At 45.2% G+C, this 27,087-nt stretch overlaps 1 protein-coding gene across 1 annotated transcript in view; it reads right to left on the minus strand.

Annotated features, from left to right (window-relative positions):
* Positions 1–27,087, minus strand: part of IQGAP3 (IQ motif containing GTPase activating protein 3) — a 313,154-nt gene that overhangs the window by 245,262 nt on the left and 40,805 nt on the right. Inside the window, exons 6-14 of the mRNA XM_086947642.1 lie at positions 24,516–24,583; positions 23,751–23,864; positions 22,597–22,775; positions 13,482–13,569; positions 12,461–12,624; positions 11,621–11,708; positions 11,117–11,280; positions 9,162–9,322; positions 3,328–3,452 (exon numbers count right to left, since the gene is read on the minus strand). Coding sequence (XP_086803768.1) covers positions 3,328–3,452; positions 9,162–9,322; positions 11,117–11,280; positions 11,621–11,708; positions 12,461–12,624; positions 13,482–13,569; positions 22,597–22,775; positions 23,751–23,864; positions 24,516–24,583 — 1,151 coding nt within the window. The remainder of the gene's footprint in view (positions 1–3,327; positions 3,453–9,161; positions 9,323–11,116; positions 11,281–11,620; positions 11,709–12,460; positions 12,625–13,481; positions 13,570–22,596; positions 22,776–23,750; positions 23,865–24,515; positions 24,584–27,087) is intronic.

A 27,087-nucleotide genomic window follows, 5' to 3' on the forward strand; every position in this document is an offset into this window, starting at 1 on the left:
GGAGAACCCCAGGTCATGCAAGAGGTCTGCCGTCATCTGAAGGTGGTGGACGACTGTTTGGGGCGAGCCCGCCTTCAACAACCAATCGTCTAGGTAGGGGAAGACTGAAACCCCCAACCTGCGCAGATGGGCTGCGACCACCGCCATCACCTTTGTGAACACCCGTGGGGCGCTGGTAAGGCCGAAGGGGAGCACGATAAACTGAAAGTGCTCCAGGCCTACCGTGAACCGCAGGTAACGCCGGTGGGCCGGCAGGACGGGGATGTGAAAATAGGCGTCCTGCAAGTCCAACGCTACCATCCAGTCTTGTGGGTCTAGAGCAGCCAAGACCTGAGCTAACGTCAACATCTTGAACTTCTCCTTCCGGAGGAAGCCGTTGACGTTCCTTAGATCCAAGATAGGACGTAGGCCCCCCTTGTCCTTCTTGGGCACCAGAAAGTAGTGGGAATAGCAACCACGCCCTACTTCTGGCCCAGGAACGCGCTCGATGGCCCCCTTGGCCAAGAGGGCCGTAACTTCCTCCTGCAGAAGTGTCAAGTGGTCCCCCGACACACGGTGGTTCTGCGGTGGCATGGCTGGAGGAGAGGTCTCGAAGGGGAGGGAGTAGCCCCTTCGGACGATTTGCAGCACCCACCTGTCCGAAGTGATCGTGCGCCAGTGAGCGTGGTGATGGCGAACCCTGCCACCCACTGGTGTCACATGGGGCCGAAAGCACGGACTAGGAGGATTTTGGGGTAGATGCTGCGGGGGAAGGTGTGGCCTGACCCCGCCGTTGTCCCCGACCGCCACCACGGCGGTTTCCACGGCCGCCACCGCGTTGGAAGGATTGTTGCGGCGCGTGGCTGGCAGCACGTGTGGGGGCGCCCCTTCCTTGGCCACGAAAGGGACGAAACGAACCCGTTTGCTGACGCTGGGTCGAGAGACCCAAGGACTTGGCCGTGACCCTGGAGTCCTTGAAGCGTTCCAGCGCGTGGTCCGCCTTGTCACCGAACAGGTGACAGCCATCAAACGGCATGTCCATCAATGTATTTTGGACATCAGCCGAAAAATTGGCGGATCTCAGCCAGGCGTGGCGACGAATCGCCACCGTCGTTGACATAGCTCTGCCCAGCGAGTCGGTCGTATCAAGACCACACCGTATTGAATATTTTGCTGCATCCCGGCCCTCAGCCACAGCTTGACCGATTTTTGCCCGCACCTCCATGGGGCATTCCGGCAGCAGTTCCGCGACCGTATCCCACACAGAGTGGGTGTAGCGGCCCAAGAGGCAAGCGGTGTTGCAAGACCGCAGGCCCAAACTAATGGACGAGAAGACCTTTTTGCCAAACTGGTCATACCTCTTGGATTCCCGGTCGGGCGGGGCCGACGGGAATGCGGACTGGGAGGTCGAGGCCTGGATCACCAGACTCTCAGGAGTGGGGTGGGTAGACAGGTACTTGGGGTCGTCCGGACAAGGACGGTGGCGCCTGGCCACGTTCCGATCAACAGGCGCACCTGAAACGGGCCTGGACCACGTGCCCAACAGAACGTCTGACAAGGCTTCATTAAACGGCAGCAGTGGCTCCTGTGGGCATGACTGCGGTTTGAAGACCTCGGTGAGGATGTTAGGCCTCACGGCCGCGACGGGGAGCTCAAGGTGTAAGGCCTTGGCAGCCCTCATCAGCACCACAGAATAGGCAGCTCCCTCCACCGATGCCACGGAAGGAGGAGAGATCAAACCAGGGTTAGGAGAGTCGTCCAAACCACTGGCATCCCCCAAGTCACCTGTCCAGTCCGGGTCATACTGGCACTCGCGTGACAGAGGGTCCTCGGACCCCTCCCAACCTTCACCGTACTCCTCATCCTCTCCGTATTCGGAGTCAACGATGAAGACCGGCTCCTCGGGGTTCATGGGCCCCATCGGCGCCGGGACCGGCGTCGAGCGACGCCCGTCCGGCGCCGCGTCCGGCGTCGGAGAAGGTAAGGGGACGGCGCCGCCCGGAGCCGGCGCCGGAACCCCACCGCCGGCCGGAGCCGGCACTGGAGAACCGGCGCCGCGCGGGGGCGGCGTCGGGGGTAACCCCGATGGCAACGGCGCCGGGGAGGCCGGAAGACCAGCCGGCGCCGATCCCGAAGGCCCTTGCGGCGCCGGGGTCGGAGCCGTCGGCGGCGCCGGGGCCGGAGCACCCGACGGCGCAGAGGCAGGGACCCCCGAACCGCCAGGGCCCCCAGACGGTAGCACTGGGCCCGAAGGCGCCGGAGGCCCCGTCGGAGAAGCGAGCGCCCTCATGGCCATGAGGAACGCCTCGATCTCCTCAGGCGTCGCGCCATGCCCAGGGACCGGAGGGTATGAGGCAGGCCGCGCCGGCGACTCTCGCGGAGCCGCGGGGTTGGGGTCACCCGAGCCCCCGGCCGCATCGCGCGGGAGTCGGGGGTACGATGACGACGCCCCGACTTCTTGTGCTTCGAGCCTGACGAGTGGTGTCGACTTCCGGAACGCTCGGCGCGGCTCCGCGACCGCTCCTTCGAACGCTCTCTCGACCTCCGGCCGGACCGGGACCGCTCCCGGTCCCGACGTGGGGCCGACACCCGGAGCTCCAGTAGCTTGCGGGACCGCTCCCGCCTAGCCTTGTTGGTGAGGGCCCGGCAGTCGACACAGGAGTCCACGTCGTGGTCGGGGCCCAGACACCGGAGACAGAGGCGGTGATGGTCCGTGACCGACATCGTGCGCTCACAGTCATCGCAATTCTTGAACCCAGGCATCCTATCAGGCACAATAAGAGAAAAAACAATCGAAAAACTTGGTCAAAGACCGGAGTACTGCTCTTCAGATCTGCGTCCACTGGCGCGGAAAAAAGAAGAACTGACGTCAGCGCGCGGAGGCGGCGTCTATATACTCCAGCGACGTCATCACGGCGCACGACGCCGACGACGGACGCGGAGCCGCAGGGGACGCCTGCAGACGACGCCTACCGACGCGCAGGGGTACTGCTACGCAAAAGTTCCCGGATCCAGACTGACGCCTGGGGATATTCTAAGGTAAGGAATCTAACACTAACGTGTTTCTTTCAGATACCTACGTATTAAATCCCCTACAAAGGCAATGGAGTTAATGCATGGAATGGTCTCCCTCGATGTACATGACTAATCCCAGTAACCAAAAATCAAGCAATACACACTGATTAATCACAAACCTTTGGTTCCAGAGTGGGGCACTGCTCGGCATAAAGTGTTTTAACGTTCCGTGTAGTAAGTGATATATAAATGTAATTACAATAGAGTCAATGATTTTTATCCCACTGTACAAAGCAATACAGCTTTGGGTTGCAGAGTGCCCATATCACTTACTGTCATGTTCATCTTGTACTGATCCGTTTACATCGTTCACGCAGGCCTGTAGGTCATTCCAGCTCAAGAAAGCACCTCCCGACTTTTGGAGCTGAAGCTTCTGTTTCCACAACTTATCAAAGTAACTGAGGAAGCAACAAAGCACATTTTAACTATGCTGAATCTACACGGCCACTTACTGAAGAATGAATATTAGAATAATAGCTGTAGGGATAGTAGGGAGGAGGATGTGCTGGCTTGCTGGTCTCATAAAAATAAGTTCATCGTACAGTCTACAGACCAGACACAACAATAAGAAGCGATATAACCCCCAAATATAGGACACCAAATCAACAAGAAAACCCTCTGCTCCCACATTTGTCTCTATAAAGCAGAGAAATGACATTCCATCCACATCAGCCCAGCTTCTTCAAGCGGGGGGGGGGGGGGAATGATTCGGGACTCCACCACAGCTCTCTGCGAAGTCCGATCTTAATGTAGGTTGGACACACTGATCATAGCCTTAACAGCTCGATACACAGTACATCAATCCCCTACTCTAAGGGAGGAACTCCTCTTACTTAAAGGGGGAAGATGAAATTGCACCATTAGAAGGGAGGTGAAAAGGCTGGGAAATTATGGGGTTTTTAAACTATGTCACAAGAAAGCCCAGATAGCCCTATCCTATGACAGTTGCCATCTCATCCAGCACTTGACATAACTGAAGCCTTTGCATCCTTTTATGGGGCCAGTACCGCTCTGATTAAGAGAATTCATCAGCAGCTGAGGAAGAAGTCTGAAGTCTCTTAAAGATCCCTTTCTTTTTTCGCCAGAAGGGAGATCAGTCCTTGAAGGCAAAATCCTGCTGCAAGTGACAACCAACAACATCAACCTTCCTACCTGTATATGCCCTGGGGAGGATGGTTCCCAAATAATTTTATAGAGCTTGGCTCTCAAAATTAGCGCTAATTAAATAAGCTACCAACAAGGATACAGAATGGATCGGCGCACACTTGTATTTCTCAAATAGGACAATCATATCTCATTTCCAAAGAGTGAATGGACCCTATACAATGTTGCAGTTATTATGAACATGACAATATTGGCTAAACCTTTAGCCTCCAGGCTATACAAAGTGGAGCCATCTCCAAAGCTCTAAACCCAAGAGGGCTTTGTACCTAGTCACTCCTCTAGGAAACATCCACACGCTTGTACACTTGTCATGGTCCACCCTTGATCAACGACTGGATGCTATGGTGCCCCAACACTGAAACTGCGTTTGAATAGAATGGGGGTACCCGGATTTTGAACAGGATGTCTTCTGTCACGACATCATAGTGAAAGTTAAGAGGCTCTATGGAAGACCCACAACCAAGATGAAATGCACAAAGTTATTTTTCTGTCCGTTTACTGTTGTTAAGGACACATAGCAAGGCTGCCCGTTGTCCCATTCACTTTTCTTGCCAGTAGTAAAATCAGACTCTTTTGCAATTAGTGCTTCTGCTGATGGTAAACTTGACTTTGTGAGCAAGCGATGAACGGTTTATGGAGGTGTCCCAGACTGCCCCTTGTGAAAGTACCCATTACAATCAATGACCTACTGGCAATATTTCACCAGATTTGCAGCCCATTCCTTAATGACTAGTTGCAAGCATGTTCTTGAATGCATCAAAACTGGCGTCCATATGTTGAACACCTAGCTGTGACCATTAGGACTACACCTCTAATCTGGGGAACCTGGTTCGAGTCTCGGCAATGACGCTGAACATCCTGGGATTCTGGGCAAATCACTTAATCTCCCCGTGCCTTACAAAAAAACTAATGTGTCCTCATGTAACGCAACTTGTGCTATGTAAAGCGCTCCGATACCCAATATCTTCGGGTCAAGTTTGCACTATATAAACAAGCACTGGCGTTGCCAATAGGTCTCGAAGTAGGAAAGTTGGAGCTATTACAATTGCAAATAACAAAGCCCTTTATGTTTTTAAAATGCAAAACAAAATTAAAAAGCATTGTTATTTGCAATTGTAATAGCTCCAACTTTCCTACTGCGAGACCTATTGGCAACGCCAGTGCTTGTTTCTTGATGAGAACACTAATGGAGTAGGACTATGTGCTTGTGAAGAAGGCAGGTCGAAAGGAGGGAGTGTCTATGGTCAGTTCTATATTCATACTTGCACGAGGAAATTATTGGTCAATTATCGTTCACCCACAACAGATACCTCTAATTAAAAGTGAACTTGGGAGAGGCTCAAATTTATGGGCTACAGACACCAGGCTAGCCAAAAAGAAAAACTCGATAACAAAAATCTGAACCCGATCTTGGAAAACTATTCGACATATTCCGATGTAGCCAGTTAATCGCTCACCAAATTAGGTCCAAAAAAGTAGCAAAAAACCCACTCATCCCACCTTTTAAGATGTGCAGGCATAGTTATGTCACTCAGCAAAGTGCAAAAGAGGCTATTGCTACATGTGCCTCAAACCTGTGAAACAGTTATTACGGCCATAATTGCAGGTTTGGAGTTAAACAAAAAGCAATGAAAATATTTTTCAACTGCCAGTGAAAACTTCCAACGAGGTTGTTTATGTTAAACATAAATCAAAATACATGAAAATAACGTAACAGAACCTGTTTTATGAACGCTTATTCTAAACACATGCGCTTGGTTTATGGCTGTAGTCACAACAAGATATTTGTACGTGCCTCCCGTCACTCATGGACCTGGAATCCACATAACTACAGCCAGCCACTATGGCAGCCACTACAATACACCGCAGGCTAGCCTTTAGTGCCCAGTGCTCAACGACAGCCAGAGGTACTTACCCACTACTGCAACCAGTTGACACGCTGTTGCAGTGAGCAGGGGGAAATGACCAGAGCAGCCAAAAAGAATATACATTATAATGTCTGGCCAGATATAAAGCACTTAGCCGAGGTTAAATACAAACATTGTCAAACTCCATAAGTTGGCCTCAGTAGGTCTGCATTTTTTGTTAATACGCATTAGAATTTCCAAATAAAGGCGAAAATGCACCTCAGAAATATTTAAAGAAGCCATCACAAAACATGTAAGCAGATATTGGCCCATCAGCCTCGGCACTGAAAGATACTACTTTTCAGGCAGATATGCAGAAATTTTTTTTTATCACTCGCAGTGAACATAGCCAATGGCTTAAGTCGGCTGACCCTTAGCCCCATGGGAGAATGACGTCGTAGGCAGAAGCCAAATATGAATCATGCTTGAACAGACTAACGGATGAAGTGCCTGCTTGAATACACATACATATGTCCTTTTATTGTGAATTTTGGGGAATGAAGCTAAGCTATAGCTAAATATGTGTAAAGGCCAAACCCTAAAAAGTGCAGATCCAGGCAAAAAGATGCTTTTGAGGCATCACAGCACTTAATGATTTTAAATATGGGACAATATATAAAGCTCCGTCTACCATTTGTTCTATTTATCTAACTAACCACTGAATAGTTTTGTGAGCTAGAAGTTTACGAGAAGCATTTATGTGGCTACATAGGTACCCAGAGGTTTTAGGTTTACTTTATACCTCTGGCCATGGGTGTTTTGATCCTTTTACTAGATAGGCATCCTTGCCCTTGCCTCTTCAGCCCTTGGTCTTGTGCTCCTTCAAATGCTGAATATTCCTCTAATGCAGATACGTAGACGAAAATTGGAATACTTTCTGCTGATGAAAAACGATCACAAAGTAACTCATTTCTTGTGGCGACAAAGTATATAATCAGGCCAGTATAGCCTCAGAGATGGCTTGTTGGCAGCATACACCATTGGAATCATTCAAATGTATTTCTGCTCTTATGTCTTTGACTGCAATAGGGCACTAAACAAAATGGCCATTTTAAAAAATAAAACAAACTTGTGCTGATTTTGAGACGGTTTGTTTACATGAAAGGATTCTGAAAAGAGATCCCTTTTACATGCGTGATTAGCGCAGTTTACATTGTGCCGAGGGAGCCGTTTGAACACTAAATTGGCTGTAGAAGTAGGGGCTGCTTGTCAAAATTTTACCTTATTAAGAACCAGATGTACTATACAATTTTGAGGTTGCAAACACTGCAATTTTCTTGAGATTTCCAAAGTCACAGAGTTTGCAAGCGTAAAATGGTGTGGAGTCATGCGCTAACCCCTTTAAAGAGTCGGTAAAGGCTTGTAATGCGTCCTATTAGTTCAGTCACAAACGGTGAGGGGGAGGCAGGAGCGTTGCAGGGGGCGAGAGGAGGCTGCGGGTGAAAGAACAGGGTAACTTTGCAGAGAAGAATGCAGCTAATTACCTGAAACTCCAGAGTGCACTTTGTGCCCTGAGCGATATCTTCATAGAAGCACTGCTTGGCATTGTCAGGCAGCTCAAACGTGATCTCCGAGGCAACAGCATAACCCAGACAAGCATTGGCAATTCAAGAATAGGTTGGAAATACACACGTGTCTCTGCCGGGCTACTGTAGTCATGACATACGGTCAGCAGCATTTCACAAGCAGAGAGATTACTCCGTAGATGAGCAGCCTCGAGGCTGGGCTGCCCCTCCTGCAGGGGAGAGTTAAAGGACAGCAAAAGGTTCGAATAAAGTCGACGTTACCAAGCAAAAGCAAATGGTGGGGGCCTGATGGAGGAGGGGGTGCGAGGGATGAGTGAGGATGGGGTAGCAGGGGAGGGAACACGGCCTGGGGGCATAGGGGAGGAGAAGCCGCAGAGCGCACGCTGGGCGAAGCCCTTTGATGTGCTGTGAGCGGACGGGAATTAATGATTAGGGAAACTGAAAGTACGGCCGGCCTGCGGCCGGCCATGAATAATTAGGGAAGGAGAAGCGAATGCGCGTGCATGTTAATCACGTGATTCACGTGAACTGCATGAAAAACGCGGGGCTGAAAGCCCTTGGTTTGACGATGATTTTCGCCACTTGAATTCTCGTTCCCTCAATGCGCTTGCGCGCATTGTAGGTCACGAGACCTAAAAACTGTAAAAAAAAAAAAAAAAAAAATGCCTCAACTCCCAGTCCACCATTATTGCTGTCACCATAAAACACACACTGAGCTATCCACAACTGTATTCTTCATTAGAACACACCTTTCACCTGGACATTTTTTGGATGCATGCTCTTCTGCCTCCCTCTCCCCCTTATATGCCAAACTCTATACCGGACAGGATTCGAATGTTATTCTTTTTTAAATAAATTAATTTCAACAACCTTGGCTACTGAGCTACTTTTTTAAATTTGTGGTTTGATGTAGAATCTTCTCATAAAGTGATGTGAGATAGAAAACGAATGCTGTTAAATGGATTGATTTGATATGAATGGTACGTCTAAGTAAATTAAAAGTACAAAGGTTGGTTTAGACATGGAAGGAGATCCTCACTGCCGTAGAGGGCAATTAATCTTGAACCAGGAGTCAGTTGTGCCACACATACAGGGAAAACAGGTAGAACTAAGAACTCCCTCCAACAAAGGAAAATGACTATTTCTAGGCATCGAGCCTGTGCCGGATCCACATAGATTTCTTCCAATTATCAAACTAGTCTTTCCTGCTGGCATTCTTCAGCCACTTAGTTAAGAATTAATGTTGCTCATGTACACGGTTAAGATAAAAAAGGCAATTAGCACATAGCATAATATACCACGTGGACTACCTAGAAATCCACCTTGTACCAAGTACCATGAGGCAAGTAGTGGCCAGTCGAGGGAGTATAATGAGAAACGCACACTTGCCTGCTATAAAAGAGACTGCTCACATTATTACTTATACATTTTTTCAGTTTCACGCCAACAACTAAAGGACATATTTACATAATCTTTGAATAATGAAAATGAGATTTTGCAGCACACACACCGCTGGATGTGCTCTTCTTCTACATCAGCCAGCCCAGTAGCAGCATTAGTTAGATTCTCCCAAAATTGGTTCAGGTCTCTGGATTCTATGGCTCGATTGATCAGAGCGACAGCAGAGAGCATCTCTACAGCAACAAACAGTTCCTCCTGCAACAGATCACCCTGCATGGACAAATAAAACAAAGACGTACATCATTGTTGCATTCAGTAGAAAACAAATTAGTTTGGGCATAAAAAAAGAAAGGTGAGAATACCAGAGGATCGCCTTAGAGTAGGAAAACCAACAGGAAGGCAATTGAAAGCAGGAGAGAAATACAAAAAGAACCTTGTTGACAGATAGGTATGATAACTCATGCTAACTCATGCTATTTACAACACAAAATGCACCACCTATAATTTAAAATCATGGCAATATTAAGTGTATTATAAACTGCAAGTTGGTCGAAGACAGCAAATATAAGGCCTTTCAGAGCCGAGCAAGCACTGCTTTAGCACCCTTACTATATAAAACAAGCACAGTTGCCCATAAATTACTAATCCGATTAAGTTGTTCATTAATTTTAAAGAATAATCAAATCAACATGGCATCAAATGCACCTTAAAAAACTGAACATCTAATAGAATACAGAAGAGGTGATAGGAAGCACAAATAACAATCCATCACTTTCTTCACGCCCCAGACAGTATTTTATAATGTAGATTGCTCCAAGCCTAAACATGGTCTGTTGCAGTAAGGTTATAGCTTCCTATTATAAAGGTGTGAGTATGCATAGGAGCGCACAGTAGATATAATTTGTTCAAATACATGCAGTTTACGCCAACAAATGTTTTAGGGTTTAAATTTCTTCTCTCTGTAGGGGTGGGGAGACAAGTCAATTGGTGTATATCAGTAAACCAGACAAATCACAGTCTACAAAGCTTTTTCCCCCGCACACCACCAATCACAAATTTTGCCTGGTCTCTTTTATAAGTTTTATTTCTAAAATGCATTAAAATCAGAACCAATACCTGTAGCCAAAGAGGGTCACATTACCCGAAAATCCACTGAGTCTTAAGCAAAATACCCAAGTTGTCAGGCCATGGATTCCTCCTGTTCACACTTTAAGTAAGTCCCATATGCCAGCAACCTCCATTAAAGCTGGGTATTGCAAGCCCAAAGGCAATAAGGTTCAGGGGGTGGCCCAACTCAGACTAGTGGTGTAGCTGGGCCGATGTCTGCACTGAGCATGCGTTTGCAGGTCATAGTGGGAGACCGAGGATGAGCAGAAGGCCAAGAGGAAAAAAAAGTGGTAAAGGAACAGAAAGCAACTCAAGAGCACCCCATATGTGGCGCCTTTGACCTCATCTACTCTTAAAGAGAAGTCAGTTGGAAAGGAGCACCAGGTGAAGAGAAAATGGTCCCTCCAGGGCACCAAGTCCCACGGAACGCCCAATAACACTTATGTATTCAGTGTATATAATATTAGAAATACATTATGTGCACTGGAAACCATGCATTAGTTTAAATGGAAGACACATGGCTAATCTTTGGAAACTCTTTAAAACACCCATTGAACGGTTTCAAAACATACAGAACCAGTAACAGACCATTTTCCAGCGGGCTTCTCAATATCTCTTAACCACTTGGATGCTAGGCGTTTTCCCCCCCTGTGCTGGAAAATGCCATTTGAGTGGCACCATGACGAGCTCAGCTCGTCATCAGCACACAACACCCGTGGGTGATGACGAGCTGAGCTCGTCATCAGCATCGAAGGGGTTAAATACCTGTGGCACAAATGAGGAGAATGAATAGCAACTTCACAATTGTGTTTTATTTTCTACACCTTGAGCAATCCATTGGTGGCATCAATGTAGGACATGTAGGGTATAATGGTGGATTGTTACAGGGATACCCATATACTTTGAGATTCAGCAACCCGATTTAATACCTATAAAGAAATAGACACTATTAGTGACCTGTGGTTTCTGCCTCTGCAGAACAGACAGCTCCTTCTGATAAAGTTCTGCTGCAAATGTGTACACATCAGGCAGCTGAGCATCCGGATTCCCAAGCTCCTTCACGGTTTCAGCAGCAACCCCCTTTCGGATAGCAGCATTTACGCAGGCAACTGCTCGGTTGGCTGTAAGTTAAGGAGACAGAATAAAATTAAGCTTCTAGATACTGAACACCACTACCTGACATCTAACATGAAAAGAAAACACCGGCAAGCAAAGATTTCTATTTTTGTACTTTAAATACACAAACTAGATCTGTATAAATGTAACTATGGAATGAAAGCCATTCTAAAAGGTTGCTTACTTATTCCCTTAGAGGCCCAAAAGAGGCCCAATGCTATTGCTTGATCCATTTTCTATTTTATTCATGTCAACCTTCAAAGGAGAGCTTGTAAAAGATTATTTTGCTATACATCTTGGATACCAAGAAAGAGATATCTCAGCGGAACAAGACACATTGCTTACTAGCATATTCTTGGTTTGCATTCTGGTTGGCTGCATCAAGCCCCGCCTGGATCTCCTCCTTGTCCAGCAGATCCACACAGCCAAGTTCCTGTAATGTAAGGACAAAATTATACAGACAAAAAGGCGGGCAACTTGTCGTCACCAGATCACCAAGCATTAGATAGTTTGAATCAGCGGGCTAGAGCAGGTTATGTTTTGTTATATTATATTATATTATATTTAATATGTAGAGCGCACGGCTACTTGGGAGTGTCCCATTCAAAGGTTTAACATCTATTCTAAACAGAATAGATCACAGTTTTATTCTCAACAGTAATGTCTGCTCTTTGTCAGTACTTGGTGGACTTCAGAGTCCCTTGACCTTGGTTCCAACCATCGGGAAAAAATAACAGGACATTCTAGTTTCTTGTGCAAGAATAATTGTGGCAATACAGAAGGAAGATGCAAAGTGTTTTCACAATAATAGTTCACAAAATTAACAGCCCTGCAAAACAGGTTACTAATAATTCAGTCCACTAGGAGCAAGAACTTGAATGTACAGATATCTACACTCTTAGTAGGAGGGGACGTTTATTCCAAGATAATCTCTTTTGCGAGGGAGTGCCCAGTGAAAAGAGTCACACCAAAAGTTATAGTTTAGATGTGGGAATCTATTAATAAATTAGGTAGCTTATGACTTAAGACCATTCAGAACGTATTTGTTTTTAACAAAAGTAAGTGTTTAGCATAATAACTAACAGCAGAACAAACACCACCCTGCAATAGATGTGTGGTTTAAATGTATTCTACACAGTGCTAGCCAAATGGCAGCTAAAAAGCAGCACTAGGTCCATAGCTTACCAATGCTTTCTGCTCTCTGTCAATAGTAAGCTGCTCCAGATACCATTCTGAATTTTCTCTGTGCACTCTGCGCAGTGCAAGGACAGGATCCTGCAAGGCTGTATGTAAGGCAAGGGCATCGCTCCTCTCCAGCGCTTCATCCACATACTCAAGTGCCCCATGCACTAAAATAAAAATAAGCGCAGCTCTAATGGTGAACCAGTCTCATATACAGTAAAATATTAATGAATGTCGGTGTGGGTCAATTGTAAAAACTTCCATGAGAAAAACATTTAAAGTAAAACAATACTGCAAAATCCTTCACTGAGTATAGGATATTTAAACAAAGTTATTTTAAGCTATGCGCAGTGTAGAACATTATGCTTTTGTGCTATGACACATGTTCGAAGGTCGCACTTGTATGAACAAGTACTTAAATATGTACCCATTTCAAAAACCTCAAAGTCCGTAAAAAGGACTCTTCAAGATCTAGCAAGGGTGCATGTGCTTAACCATAATGAATCATAATTAAAAACAACTATTTGAGGGAGCTGAACATGTGTGGGCTAAAATACTATCCAAGGCTGCTGCTTGACCCAATTATATTTCCATTAAAATAACACTAGGGATGTACAAGACACCCACTAAACATGGCAGTCTTAATCTTGCGGAGCCTCCCGCCTCTAAATGTCAGGTAAAAGATGTTTTTTTTAATAAAATACATTAACCTCATGGCTGCGTCGAACGTTCAGCACCCAGTGCTGAACTTTCGAATAACGAGCGCTGGCCCGTCGGCCAACGGTCGTGCGCAGCACTGGCAAGGTAGTGCTCACGAAGACCGTTAGCCGACGGCAGCGCTTAAGGGGTTAAAGTAAGAAGTTTACTCTGCCCTTAAAAGAATATTCATGAGTACTTGTTTTTGTAGGTAAGTCAACCAAAACAATCATCTTGCTAAGGTATTTTGGATTACAAGCAGATGATGATGATGCACTAGAACTATAAAAAATGTTTTTAAAAAACAAATACACTCAATAAAGCTTACGGTTGACTTTGTTGAGATTTCCTTGAATTTCTGCCTGAGTCAAACACGTGTCATAAATATCTCCATTTTCTACTGTTCCTCGAAGCCCCTAAAAATTTGGAAAAGAGGAGGGAAAGAATTCTTCATCAGAACAATAATGTTGGTTCATATGCAATGAGAATACACCAAGATCTGCCCAGCAATGGTGGCACGGGTAGTATGAGTGACCTAATTTTAGACAACAGAGACAGACCTAGAGGTAATAGTGTTCCAGTAGTCACCTAAACCAAGAAATGTCTGAACATGTCGTCTGTTACAGTATGCAGAAAAATCAAGTAAGGTTAGGAGACTTGAAGTAGGCCTGGAACCAATACGATGGCGGACTGGGAGGTGCTGATGTCTGTCAATACTACCTGGTTTACCAATTCATCCCAGTTAAAGACAGGTTGGCAATTACAATCAAGATAAAACTCTTGTGAAGGCCAAGCCTCCAGTCCACACTGTACGGCACATCGCTTTTCACATGCATTAAACTCACATCATCAAGATACCCACTTTATGCCAACACAAGGCCATAAGACACACTGAATGGCAAACAACAAGCGACAATCCTTTGTGGCAGGCACATTGCTTCCACATGTCTCTAAACTCAAGGCATTATATCCCTTGAAATTAACATTTATTTCAAAATTGGTAAATATCTGGGCCACTGACAGTATCCAATCATTTTAACAACTGACCACAGAGATTTCAATGCACAAATCGCAATTCTACATACTTGCCGCTGCGGTATGCTCTTGATCCCCACAGAAGGAAGAGAATGCACATGCTAGAGGTCAAAGTCTTAGAGCCAAAGCTGGCAATGGAGCATCTGGGAAAGAAGGGTATTTCTAGTGTGTACAGACCACTACTAATCAATACTCCTAACCGATTAAGAGACCTACAAAACAAGTGGGATTGAGAATTTAGGTAGATGCAGGATAATAAATGGAATAAGGCAAAGGTGGTTGTGCGACTGCAGGGCATTCCCTCACGCCTTAAATTGATCCAATTTAAATCTTCTTCGAGGATCTATTTAGATCCGGCAAGACAGTGGGCACCAAAGGTAGGGCATGGCATTCTAACTGCTGGTGTTACAAAAATATGGTCGCTCTCCTTCACACAATATGAGAATGTCCATTTATTACCCTGTACTAGAAAAAGACTTAGCACTGAGGAGGGTGGTATGCTGCCCCCAAAATAGTAATCAATGCCATAATGGAGAACTGGGACAGCTACAGACATGCCTGCATTCAGATAACAGTGGTTTTTCTGATGCCAGAAGGAATATCGCAAGCCACGAGTGATGACCCCTCTACCTTAGCAGAATGGTTATGGGAAATTAACTATTGCTCGAAGGCAGATTAAATGATTTACCAAGCAAGAGGTGCTACAAAGAAATATTAAAAAAATATGGCGTCCTGGTGGGATTACTACCACATGCATCAGCCCAAAATAGGATAGGATGACTTGAGCTATAAATACTTTATTATATAATGAGATTGCAACACTGTCGCTCATTGTTGCATGCCTTATGTCAAAGGTTTTGTTATTCAAATAACAAGCATTTACAATGCAATGGTTTCGCCTTTGGAAAAGTTAGAGTTATTGGCATTGTAAATGACAAAATGTGTATTTATGTGTTGGTTTTGAAAACAGATAAATAAATGGCATTGTCATTTACATTGCCATTAGCTTAATCTCTGCAGTCACTCTGCACTCTCTAGCACTCCATACTCACTCTGCACTCTCTAGCACTCCCTAGAACTCCCTACTCACTCTGCACTCTCTAGCACTCCCTACTCACTCTGCACTCTCTAGCACTCCCTAGCACTCCCTACTCACTCTGCACTCTCTAGCACTCCCTACTCACTCTGCACTCCCTCAACAAGGAGTACTTTGCAATGTCCGTGATGCCATTTAATTCTTTAACATTCGCTGTGTCAAAATGTGCCCATCCGAAGAGGCCATTCCTGTAGGTAGCCTGTTCATGTACCCCTCCTGCCAAAGGATTAGAGTGTGAGGGACTCACAAGTATTGAAGTCATTTTTGCTGATAAATATCTTCTATGGATCACGAGTGATGTTATAGACTCAAATGTACTCCCACCCGAATTAAATGGATGGGGGTGTTTCCACCTCCCGTCTGCAGCTCATTGACAAGACTGAGAGAAGATCATGGACGCAGAGAAGAAACAAGACTGCTAACATGTATTACATGAAGGGGCTTTACAGTCTTCGTTGAGTAACCGATCAGTGTTTTTGCCTGCAAGTGGCCGACAGGAACATAGGGCCTGGTCCCAAATCAAGATCATTTTTTTTGTTTTAAAATTACAGCTCAATCAGAGGTTCGTCCCTATTTCAAGCCTATCCCCATTTAACAGATAGCACAATGACACGTATATTCATTCAAGACGACGAAATGACCCTCAAATGACCGCACTAGGTCTTTATAATACAGTCATCCGACCACCCACAAAATGGAGGCTTAAAATTTCTGTTTCCACTTTGTCCCCAAAAATAACTCGCACAGAAACAACCCCTTGGTAGAACCCACGTAAAATCCAGAGCTAACCCCCTCACAGGCACAAGTAATACCACAGACCATACCCAATAAAATACGTCAATAACACGGTACGTAAGGTCCCAGTTATAACATGATATAACCGGCCTGGGCGCCTTTTTACACCCTAGACTCTCGCACGAAAGGGCAACCAGTTCGACCTCTTACAAGTCCCACCCAGAAAGGTGGCCTTTATAGCCACTGTCCTCGTGCTGTCCAGCCGCGTGCTGCTCCTTCCATCAAGTTTTATGACGATAACGGGCTCTGCAAGCTCGCACCAGCCCCCCCTCACCACTCACAAAAGAGCATGCGCCGCTTGAGCACCCTTAACTGATGAGGGCCACCACAGATGGGTTGCGGGAAACGCTGGTCGGCGCCAGCAGACCCGACCAGCTTGCCACAACCTCTAGCACGCGCTGCTCCTGCTGCAGTGAACGTGCTGATACCGGTATCGGCTCCTCCCTCCTCGCTCAACTTTGTACGGCATAATTTTGCATTTATTAGGCTCATGTTTCATTCTGGCTTTTTACTGAATAAAAAATATTTTGTTTTGGCGTTTTACTCATTAAAAAGTGTGTGGAACTAATACCTGGCTTTAAAATCAGCTCCCCTAACTATGGCTCATGTCCCAATTGGTGTATCAGCTGCCCAGCTTAACTCTGCTCTGATACCTGCTTAATGGATCTGAGGCCTCCACCTACTGGGGGGATTTCAAGGAAAAACATACAACACTCATCACTCTGAGGAGCAGTTACCAATACAGAAGAAGACAAAGTGGGCAGCCTCTTCGAGTTACTTGTGGCGCGCATCAGAGCAGCTCACAGCCCTCACCCTTAAGACCACTTGCAAGGTTCTGGTCTAAGACTAAAAGGCGCAAGGAAATGTACAGAAGCCAGGGGTGCTTTCTGGGCAACATACTGAGGAACAACTCAACAGCAGCAGCATAAGGGCGAAAGGCAGGCATGCAACATTGTGAATCTTCTCTTTGGGGTGACAAGCTATACTGTGAGGGAGGACAGTAGCACTGCAAGCAGCAGCATGCTTGCTCTTGCCACACTTCCTTGTCATAAGCTCACCTCACATTCAGTTCTTCACATTTCTTTTGTGAATGCCAACTGTGATCTAATCTTGTGATTCTTGTGTTATTTGCTGCACTATGCAGACACGTGCAATCAGAATCCTAAAGCAAACACAACTAAATTCCACATGAACACTGGACTGACAAACTATGATCACTAAGGATATGGGTAAAATTTGAACTGCCAACTTAGGACGCCTACAGATGGCTAACTCAGTCTCACTTGTATATGGATGCATTTATCAGACAGGAGATATATATCCACTGTCTGAGGTTTCAGAACTGGCTTGGGTGGTTCACTTTCAAAGGTGTCCAAACACATTCTTTGTGCAAAGTGATGGCTCTCATGGCATACAGCACTGCGATGGCCTCAGGGTAACGGACAGCGGTTCAATGCTCATTTTAGGACACGCATGGTGATGCCCCTCCTGGCCACAGAACATTTTCTGGACCTCGTATTACCAGAGACAGACCTAGGCTTCAGCGCATGCGCTATAATAGTGGAATCCCAAGATCAAAATAATAGGCAGGATACTAGTTTCACATGAAGTCAGGCACTAAGAACAGGGGTGCATCTATTCACCATGCCCATCACTGGCAATAAGGAAAGAAAAATAAAAGCTCCACAATGCAATTTCCAGTTGATTAAATCGTCAAGATGCGTTGAAGGTGTCACATATGACATGGGTCCCACTTGAAGGACCCACTAGCTGGCCTGATTAATTAAATCAAATAAATAAGCGTATAGCTCCTGTTCATGTGAAGCAAGTACATTGAAACACCAGGTAGTGTGTACTCCGTAGGTCAAGAAGTTTGTAGGAAGGTTGCCGTCTTTCTTACGATAGAAAAAGCAGTGTTGTGGGCGTTTCTATTTTAGATTTTATACGGCATGAACTCTAGCTACCAGAGGCAGGATAGAATGAACACACAAGAGTCCTAAGCGCGCGCACGGCAATGTTTAGAGATGTGACACTAGGCTGGAAGGGAGCCAAGCCCGTCCAGCGCTCGGCCTGCCTGCTCCAAAGTGTAAGCAGCTGGGGTTGTGCAACTTAAAACCTAGGAGAGGGAAGCCTTCAGGGGGGCTGGCTCTACGAGCACGGCGGTGCGGCCCCAGTGCTCCGGCGGAGAGGCAGGCGCGCGCGCACGCACCGCGGCGACTAACCTGGGTGCAGCCCAACAGGTCCAGGTAGATGAGCTTCAGGGGAGAGAAACAAAGCAGATAACAGCATGCATGCTGCGCGCCAAGTCGCTTACAGGGCCAGGCAGCGCGGGCTTCTCTGGCCAGAACAGCATCAGAGGCAGAGGATGGCAAAACGCGGCTCTCACTTGAGTGAGGCCATTCGAATCCCATTCAGTACGCACACACCGAGTTTATTTAAATAGAGCTTTCCCCGTGTACTTTTGAATTATAGGGCAAATGCAAGTTAGAGAAGACAAGCACTCACCTGGGGAACAACGGAGGCCCAGCACGGAGCGGGCATTTCGGCAACCCCGCCCACGGCCGCGGTAATGTGCGCTCGAAAAACATGAAGCACATGGGGGGGGGGTGGGAACGGACAGCGGGAGGGGGGGGTCGGGAAGGCTTTCTCCGTTGGCGGTCGGCCGCGTATAAAGTGCGACTACTGTCCGCCTCTACTGAGTGTATATAGCCCCAGTAAACGAATAGCTCAGCTGTCTGCCAGAAGCCCTGGGTCTAGGCACCTGAAAGCACAGCAACACTGCCGCCTCTGTCCTATGCATTAAAAACCCTTATTAGACGTGTTGTTGCTCTCGACTAGTTGGTGTATAGGCAGCCACACTGACAAGTATGTACACTACGCTGCTGAGAAGTGTCGGTTCACATCTGTCCCACCAAACATATGGCAGCTCAGGCGAGACTTCCTTGAACTGCCCCACCAAGCACATGGCGCCCTTCTTTGGAAGTGCTGGGTGTACTTTATTATATGTATAGAAGGGCAGCTGAGAAGTGCTTGATTTACTACTTTGAACATACATCAGCAGACCCCTCTGAGAACTGCTAGGGCTGCCTTATCAGGTGTGTAGCAGGGCATCCGAGAAGTGCGTGCACTTCCACTTTAAACATACAATAGCTGGAGGTGCCTTATCAAAGTATCTGCGGCGTAACGGGGCAGGTTAGGAGTGCCTTTATTAATACTTTAAACACACAGCAGCAGTCCCGATGAGTAGTGGGGCTGCCTTATAAAAGGACTTGAAGTGTGGCAGGACAGCTAAGAAGTGCAAGCACTACCACTTTAAACCAGCAGTGGCAAGCAGGCCCTCTGAGGAGTGCTCATGCTGCTTTATCAAAGAACCTGAGATGTAGGCGGATAGGTGAGTAGTGTCTGTATATCACTTTAAGGATACAACAGCAGTCCCACAGTGCAGTGCTGAGACTGTCTTGTCAGATGCATAGGATAACTGCTGAGAAGTGTTTGAACCACCACTTTGAACATACTGCAGGAGTCCGACGAGAAGCGCTTGGATCTGAGGTGTAGCATAATAGGTGAGAAGTGCCTGTATCACCACAGTAAGTGTACAACAGCCGTCCCGGTGAGAAATGCTGAGACTGTCTTAGCGGATGTATAGCATAACTGTTGAGAAGTGCTTGCACTACCCTTTAAACGCACAGCAGTAGCCCCGCTGACACGTGCTGAGACTACCTAAACGGATGTATAGCAAGTATTATGACTGCTGAGAAGTGCTTGCACCACCCCTTTAAACGTATAGCAGCAGTCCCGCAGAGTAGTGCTGGTGCCGTCAGGTGTGTTTTGCGGCACTGGTGTTTCATTGAGCCCTGCTGCCCCGTGGATGCTGTGCCCTTACGGCTACGGTGGCATAGGTAGTGTTGCACCATTAGAAGAAGCACATCTGCCCCGCGCAGCAGCGTCGCTCTGCAGCGTCCTACGGAAAATCAAGGATTATCGCTGCACGGGGCCTGGCGGTACCAGCCGGTGTGAGGAACTGGGCGTGCGGCTGATGCGTGGTGCTTTATGTACAGCGTGTTCCATACCGGCCCCCCGTCTCTGACGTGCTCTGTGTGTACAGTGTGATTAGTTCCTGCACGGATCGCCCCACCTGTGAAGCGGTTCCCGTCCCTTGGCTCACGCGGGCACTTACAACAATGACGCTTCCTACGCGTGGGATGTCCGAGGAGTGACCTTGGCCCGGCTTACTGCTCGAGCAATCCTAGAGCCGAGGGAGGGCGTGACCCTTTTATTCATCCCAGTAAAGTCACCGGCAGAGGTCGACGGCCCGCCCTACACTTCAAGGCGACGGCGCTTTAAATCGAGGCACCGACAGACTCCAAGTGCTGCACTTCAGTGGAGTTTTAAAGACTCGGTGCTCTTGCCGTTAGAAATACCTGTCAGGGTGCAGCTCTAGTATTCACGACTGACGACTGGTTGTGCTGCAGGGCTCTCCCGCCTCTGATGCCGCCGGGCTCCCTCAGCTCACGGGAGCCCGGCAGAGCGCCCGCCATGGTTGTTCTCCTATCTCCAGGGCTGCGGGGGGGCGGGACTTCCGGCCAGCCGCGCAGGGATTGGCCGGCCGGAAGAAACAGCAAAAAAACGCCCAGCTGGAGCACGGAAGAAAACACGAAAACGGGTCCGCGTTGACGGACAGATCCACCTCCCATGCCGCTCCTGGGGGCATACGGAGAGCGGGAGGGGAATTTACTCACTTTACTCACCTCTCAATGCATTCAATAGGCATATACGGGAGGGGGGACGGCGGGAGGAGGAACACGGAGGAAGGCAGGACAGCAGCAAGCACGGCCCGGCCGGACCAGATTCGGGGGCGTTCCCGGCTTTTGGCTGACGTAGCATGACGTAGCCAAAAGCCAAAAATTCTCGGGAACGCCCCCGAATCTGGTCCGGCCATGACGGACGCCTCTCTGTTCCAATGGCTAGCCTCCATTTATGGAGCTAGCCAATGAAACAGAGGGGCGTATTCAAGGCACCCATACTGGAAACTACAGATTTCTCTGGGGGCGGAGCTAAAAGCTCCGTTCCCCAGTCGAAACCTAAAAAGGAGCATATTAAAAAACTAACCATATTAGGATGCCTGTACAGAGCAATATAGTGGTGAAAGTGCAAATAGACAAAGCCAATAAGTCTTGGCAAGCTGCCGCAGTAATGTAAAAAAAAAATTGAAAAAATTAAATATTTTATTATAACTTTGTCACCTAAAAAGGCTGCAACTTGAGACAATCACATGCATGAAAAAAATCATTTAAACTACTTTTTAACCATGCCCTATTTCTAGTGAACAGTACAGGCGTTTACCTCGTAGGCAGATGTACACTAGCTTTAATGCAGATAACACGAAAATATGATTACCACTGTACAAAGAGAAAGTATCGGCTTTGAACTGTTGAAACCCCAAACCAGTTTAAACAAATAAGAATGAAAAACAAGCATTTGCAATGCAATTGGTCTTGCCTTTGGGACCTTATATGTATTTGGCCATACAGCACATTAGCCTGTGTGCTGAAACATCTACTGTTCATGGAGGGAAAGTAAGCAACAAACTGCGTGACACGCCAGGTATGGGAACACATGGAGAGAAATATTGCCTTTCAGCTGGAAATTGTATAGTCCAAAGCTCTGTTTTTAATATAAAATCAGGGCCTTTGGTAGAGAGATCACTGAAAATACAAGATTTGAAAAAAATATGGTCTACGGGTGCTCGTGTAAGACAATTTCTATGGACTGGAATCTAGAGAATGCTAAAGTTATTCTGGTATTTTATTGACCTCTGCTGGTCGTTTTCTATCAAGAATGTTAACTAGAGGCAGTTGCCAGAAACATAAAATAAATAGAGTCCCTCAGCAGGAAGCAATTCTGTTGTTTTACTGACGTCTACTGGTTGTTTGCTATCTAGACAGTTAAATAGAGGCAGCTGAACAGAAAAAAAATCCCTAAGTGGAAGCAGACAAGTCCTAGGGCTGCTCTCCAAAGCCCATAAAGTATCTACACATACAAGTATATACTAAAGTACATCCAAGAGGTCACGAAACCACGGCCTAAAAAGACAGGAAAGAAAAACAAACACTGGCAAAGCAAAGAAGTGGATCACCAGTCCTTGAACTGTAATGTTCCTCTTTATAGTGGGTAGCCACACGTGATCAGGCAAAATACTGTCACGCAGAGTTCAAAAGGGCCTGTGGCTAAAGTGTGCCAACCTACTGACAAGTTCTGTAGGACATGGTGGATGGAAACAAAATGTGAATGACTGTTGAGCAGGCCTATGGATAAGGGTTTACCCAAAAAAGCAAATTTCAAACACAAAATGTTACATATGCTGACAATGAGAATTATTCTCGCCAACCGCCTTGTCTACTGCAGCTGTTAACAGATAGAAGAAACAATTTACAACAAAAGAAACGCAACATGGGTGGAGTAGCTCCGCCCTAAGTAGGTTGGATGCAATCACAGTCTGCTGTACGGAATGTCTTACTCTGTTCCGGGCATTGGACGCTTTTTCTGCCTTGGCCTGATAGAGCATTTCCTGATAAACAGCTGCCAGGGCATCCTTCAAATGGACCAGCAAAGCATTGGGATTCCGCAGTGATGCCATGGTTTCATGCACAATCCCCCTCTCAACTGCTTCATTGATAGCAATTACAGCAGCGTGAACTGAAAAAAAAAAAAAACAGGAAAGTAAATGTCACATGAGAAGAAAAGCACAGAGGAATGCGTTTACACAAGAGGAAGATATAGCTGAATGAACTATTACAATGTGCAAAGCGGTAAATAATAATGCTTTTTTTTTTACTAAGGAGCACTCAACTTTCCATCTTCTCAGTTTACAATGGTAGTGTTAACGGACATCTAATGATTGGCATGAGATGTATCGTCATGGTGGAATTCAGGAGGCTATTATTTTCACAGACTGGGGCATGGTTATTTCCTATCCAACATCTAAAGCATCAACATTTGTTGCTCAGAGTTGATTTGGATTTTTAATCAGACCAACCAACTTCCCCCACCTGAGTAATGAAAGAAGCAAAAGAGCTATTACCAGTCTAAAGTAAGTACTGTCACCAATCACTCTCTGGAACCTTCAACAGCATGCCCCACCGCCAGCGTTTTACATTCAATACAATTGTGCCAAGTCCTCGGAGGTCAGATTTCGGGTACATTCTTCAGGTCTGACTGAAGGCTCTGTGAGATATCCAGGCACCATCAATCGCCACTTTCACTAAGTAAAGAGCGCTACTTTCAGAGTCCTCCTTCTACCATAATAACATTTCATATTTCTTTTCAATAATGTCTTTTGGAAGCAACTTCTCAGCCACGACATCTTTATAATCTTACGGACTATCCACTTAAAAGCATTGATCTACTTTTTCAGCTTTCAGTAAGATAGTGAGGTCTGCAAGATATACGATTTAAGAAAGGTCACTGGAAGGGTCACTGTAAACCTCTGCTCTACTCTACATGATGCTCGCCTTGGACCATAGAATATTTGAAATCTGCAAAGTCTTACAAGGTAAATCACCATGAAGCACCAAAGGAAACTTTGGTTCTGTGGAACCACATAACATCACAGGTACTTAAAACTCATGGAAGGAAGAAAAAGCTTAGTCAAAGTATTAATAGTGGCATTGCCTGCAGCTTCATCCACAGACAGTTCATTGGCAAGAATTCCTCCAATTTTGCTGAATGCCGGCATCTGCAGTCCATACTTCTCCAATTCAGACTTCATGTTATTAACTTCTTCCTCTGCAAAAAATAACCAAGAGCAACTAATTCAAATATTATTTTAACAGCCTCATTTTAGGAGCAGGAACTTCAAATACAGAAAACTAGATTTTTTTTCCAAAAAAACACACAATGTAAAATGTTATTTAGTTGGGCAAATTAATTGGGTAGGGCACATTCAACTAGTTTAAGGTATTGGCTTGTAAGGTAAGAGTTGAAATGTTTGACTACGACATGCATAATGTGAAGATCCAAGTGAAGTCCAACTACCACACAAATTCTTCCATTTTATAGCTCGTATTAGAGTTAAAGGAGAAGAGTTATTTGTCAGAGGAGCAGTAATGCAGAAAGAAACCCATCTCACAGTTCAGGAATTAAAAGCCATTGGTATATTTGAGTATGAATGGGAAGTTTTTCAAAAATGAGTCAGGTCGCACCTGAAGTGAGGATAGTAACTTCTTTAGATAGACTTAACACCGCCCACCCACTTAACACCCGTCCTTCACATACCTTACACCATTTTCCACTCTCACCAATAGACACCAGTTTACATCTGCAGGGAATGGGGAACACAGCAGATACTACCCTACTATGTAAATCAGTCACCATTATCAGGAACCTTCATTCTTATGTATTGTGCGCCCTTCATTAAAGGCAGATCTATTTTCTTACCAGTAAAATTCACTTTCCCGTACAAGTCTTGTATTTGTGGAGCCAAACCAAGCTTAAACAAGAATAAACTGAAATAAAACATAATTAGGCTATTAATACATTGAAAAACACCTTCAGAACTTACAAAAATTCTACCACGAACCTTAAACAGTATTAATAACTTATCAAATTTAATGAAGAAACATTTATGCACCCGATTCATTGCACATCCTTCCTTAGTTGTCCATTTCATTTCTCAACAGAGGAATTACAAAAAGCATTTGAAGACCCTGGCATTTCGTCCCTATTATGATTTTCCATTACTTTAAAATACATTCCCAGTCACTCACATATGTAAATAAAACCCAAACTGTATATGTCCAGTAATTTACGATTAGGCCTTAATTTTTTTCAAGACAGAACAATTTGGTTTCCTGCCTTTGTCTGTGCCTAACAGAAGAAAACAACACGAAACAGGTCTTTTGGTCAGCTTCCTCTACTGTCAACAATCCTTCAAGGCCAACAAAGGTGCAAAATGACAACATGGGAAGAGAATAAACCTTGCCAGTAGAATGCACTGTATCCATTTAAAACCCCTTTCCTTTTGCCATATTAACTAGTTTAAGAACACCCTTCATTTCAACTAAGAGAAAGTATGTTCTACTGTGGCAGTTATACAAGTGATCATTCTGCTATACCTATTTGATAATAAATAGTAATATCTATTAAAACCGTATTAAACATTTGAGTTGTACATGGCTCCATAACAGCGCTCAACCCCTACAGATATTTTAGAGTTAATGTGCCTTATGCCTACTGATAAATGGGAATAGGTAAGGGACAAATGATTTATTTAAAGAACAAAATAAAAGTGATTCACAGCTGTAATTTAACCAGTTAAGAAAATGTATCTAGCAGATATGGCAAAATGAACGGAGATAACTGGACAAGAATCACACACTCTGGTTAATTTTTTTAATTTTTTTTTGCAGAGTTTTATATAGCGCGAACTAGACCCGAACCGAATCAGGTATCAGAGCGCTTTACATATCACCAGTTACGTTACATGAGGACACACATTCATTTTAGGCACGGGGAGATTAAGTGATTTGCCCAGAATCACAGGAGGCTTTGGCGTTGTTACCGAGACTCGAACTACATACATACCGATAACTACATTTAAAACCCTACTCCCGGGATTCGCAAAAATGTAATTGGACACCACATCTCCGATTTTCAACATTTCAAAAACAGCTGCTCTACCACAAACATACTGCCCACTTAGTTTAAACAAACTGGACCAAGAAACAACAGTCAATTCTAACCAAAACCAACAAAAAAAGAGTTGCTAAGCCACTGATGAATAATGTTTTAATGCCCATGAATGATCTACACAAGACTTTACCAAAGGGCTTATGGGCAGTAGATTTGGTCATACTTGGGGGGAAAAGTTCCATTACATCTAATAAGGGCAAGATCAGGAAGCTCTGCTCAAGAGTATTAAATGTATAATTGCCGGAATGACAAAGTTTGTCAGATTGGTGCCACAAGGGGACTCTGAAATAATCGAAAATGTGAATTTGTAGCACATTATTTAAAGCACTATTGCTTTACCGGTACTAGGGATTACTACTCAATTAATATGACAGCTATTCGAGATCAGAGGGCATGTATTGAATGGTGCTTACATGATACTGGATCAACATCCTGTTGAAAGTACAAGAAAGTAGTTTGTGTAATAAGAGATTAAAAAAAAAACAGAGTTAAGAAGTAGGAATTCACACTAAACTGGAGTTTATAGGATAATGGGTGCTAGTGAATTAAACACTTATTCATAGTTATCTGGAAGAGAACGCTGTGGAAATGAATAATACACACATTTACCATGGCGTGGAAAAGTAGACAAATAAACAAAATTGTAGTTATACTATTTATATCTAAGTAAGTAACTCACAATGTGGGTAAATATTTTAACTACTGAAGGATATACTTAGGCAAAAACTGTACATTAGTTAAAAATAAACATATTGAAAAAGGAGTGGTAAGAATGGAGTCAATACAAACAACCTTCTATTCCTAACTAGGAATCTGATGTAAAACGATGGTCAAACTCACATTGAGATCATCTATGGAGAAAGAAAATAACTTGCTTCCAAACAACACATGACTGGGAAGCTTAACACTTTAGGTTTTTAAATAGACATATTTACTCTATTCTGTTTCGTAATCCCAACAAATTTAGCGACATGGAAGTAAATAAGTAAGTACTCAGAGAGGCAATCTATAGAATAGCATTGCCACCTGCCTCCATGTTGGCAGAAAACGATATTCATAATCCTTGAAATTTCTGTTCAACATAATTTGAAAGATGCATTCCTCCAAATGGTTTCATGGAAAGAACCAAGATGAACCGCCCAATATCATAAAAAATATGACACAAAAGCCCAGATCTAGAAGCACTTAATTCTACCAACAAGGCTTGAAAGTGGCCTTTCAGTGAGAAACGTTTTTATTTTATGAAGAAGGTGGAAAACATACCAGTTAGGCTACAAGCTGGAGCTATGTATGACAAATTAACAGTTTTGAGAAAAAA

This window comes from Lissotriton vulgaris, chromosome 12, assembly GCF_964263255.1.
Source record: "Lissotriton vulgaris chromosome 12, aLisVul1.2, whole genome shotgun sequence".
NCBI lineage: Eukaryota > Metazoa > Chordata > Amphibia > Caudata > Salamandridae > Lissotriton > Lissotriton vulgaris.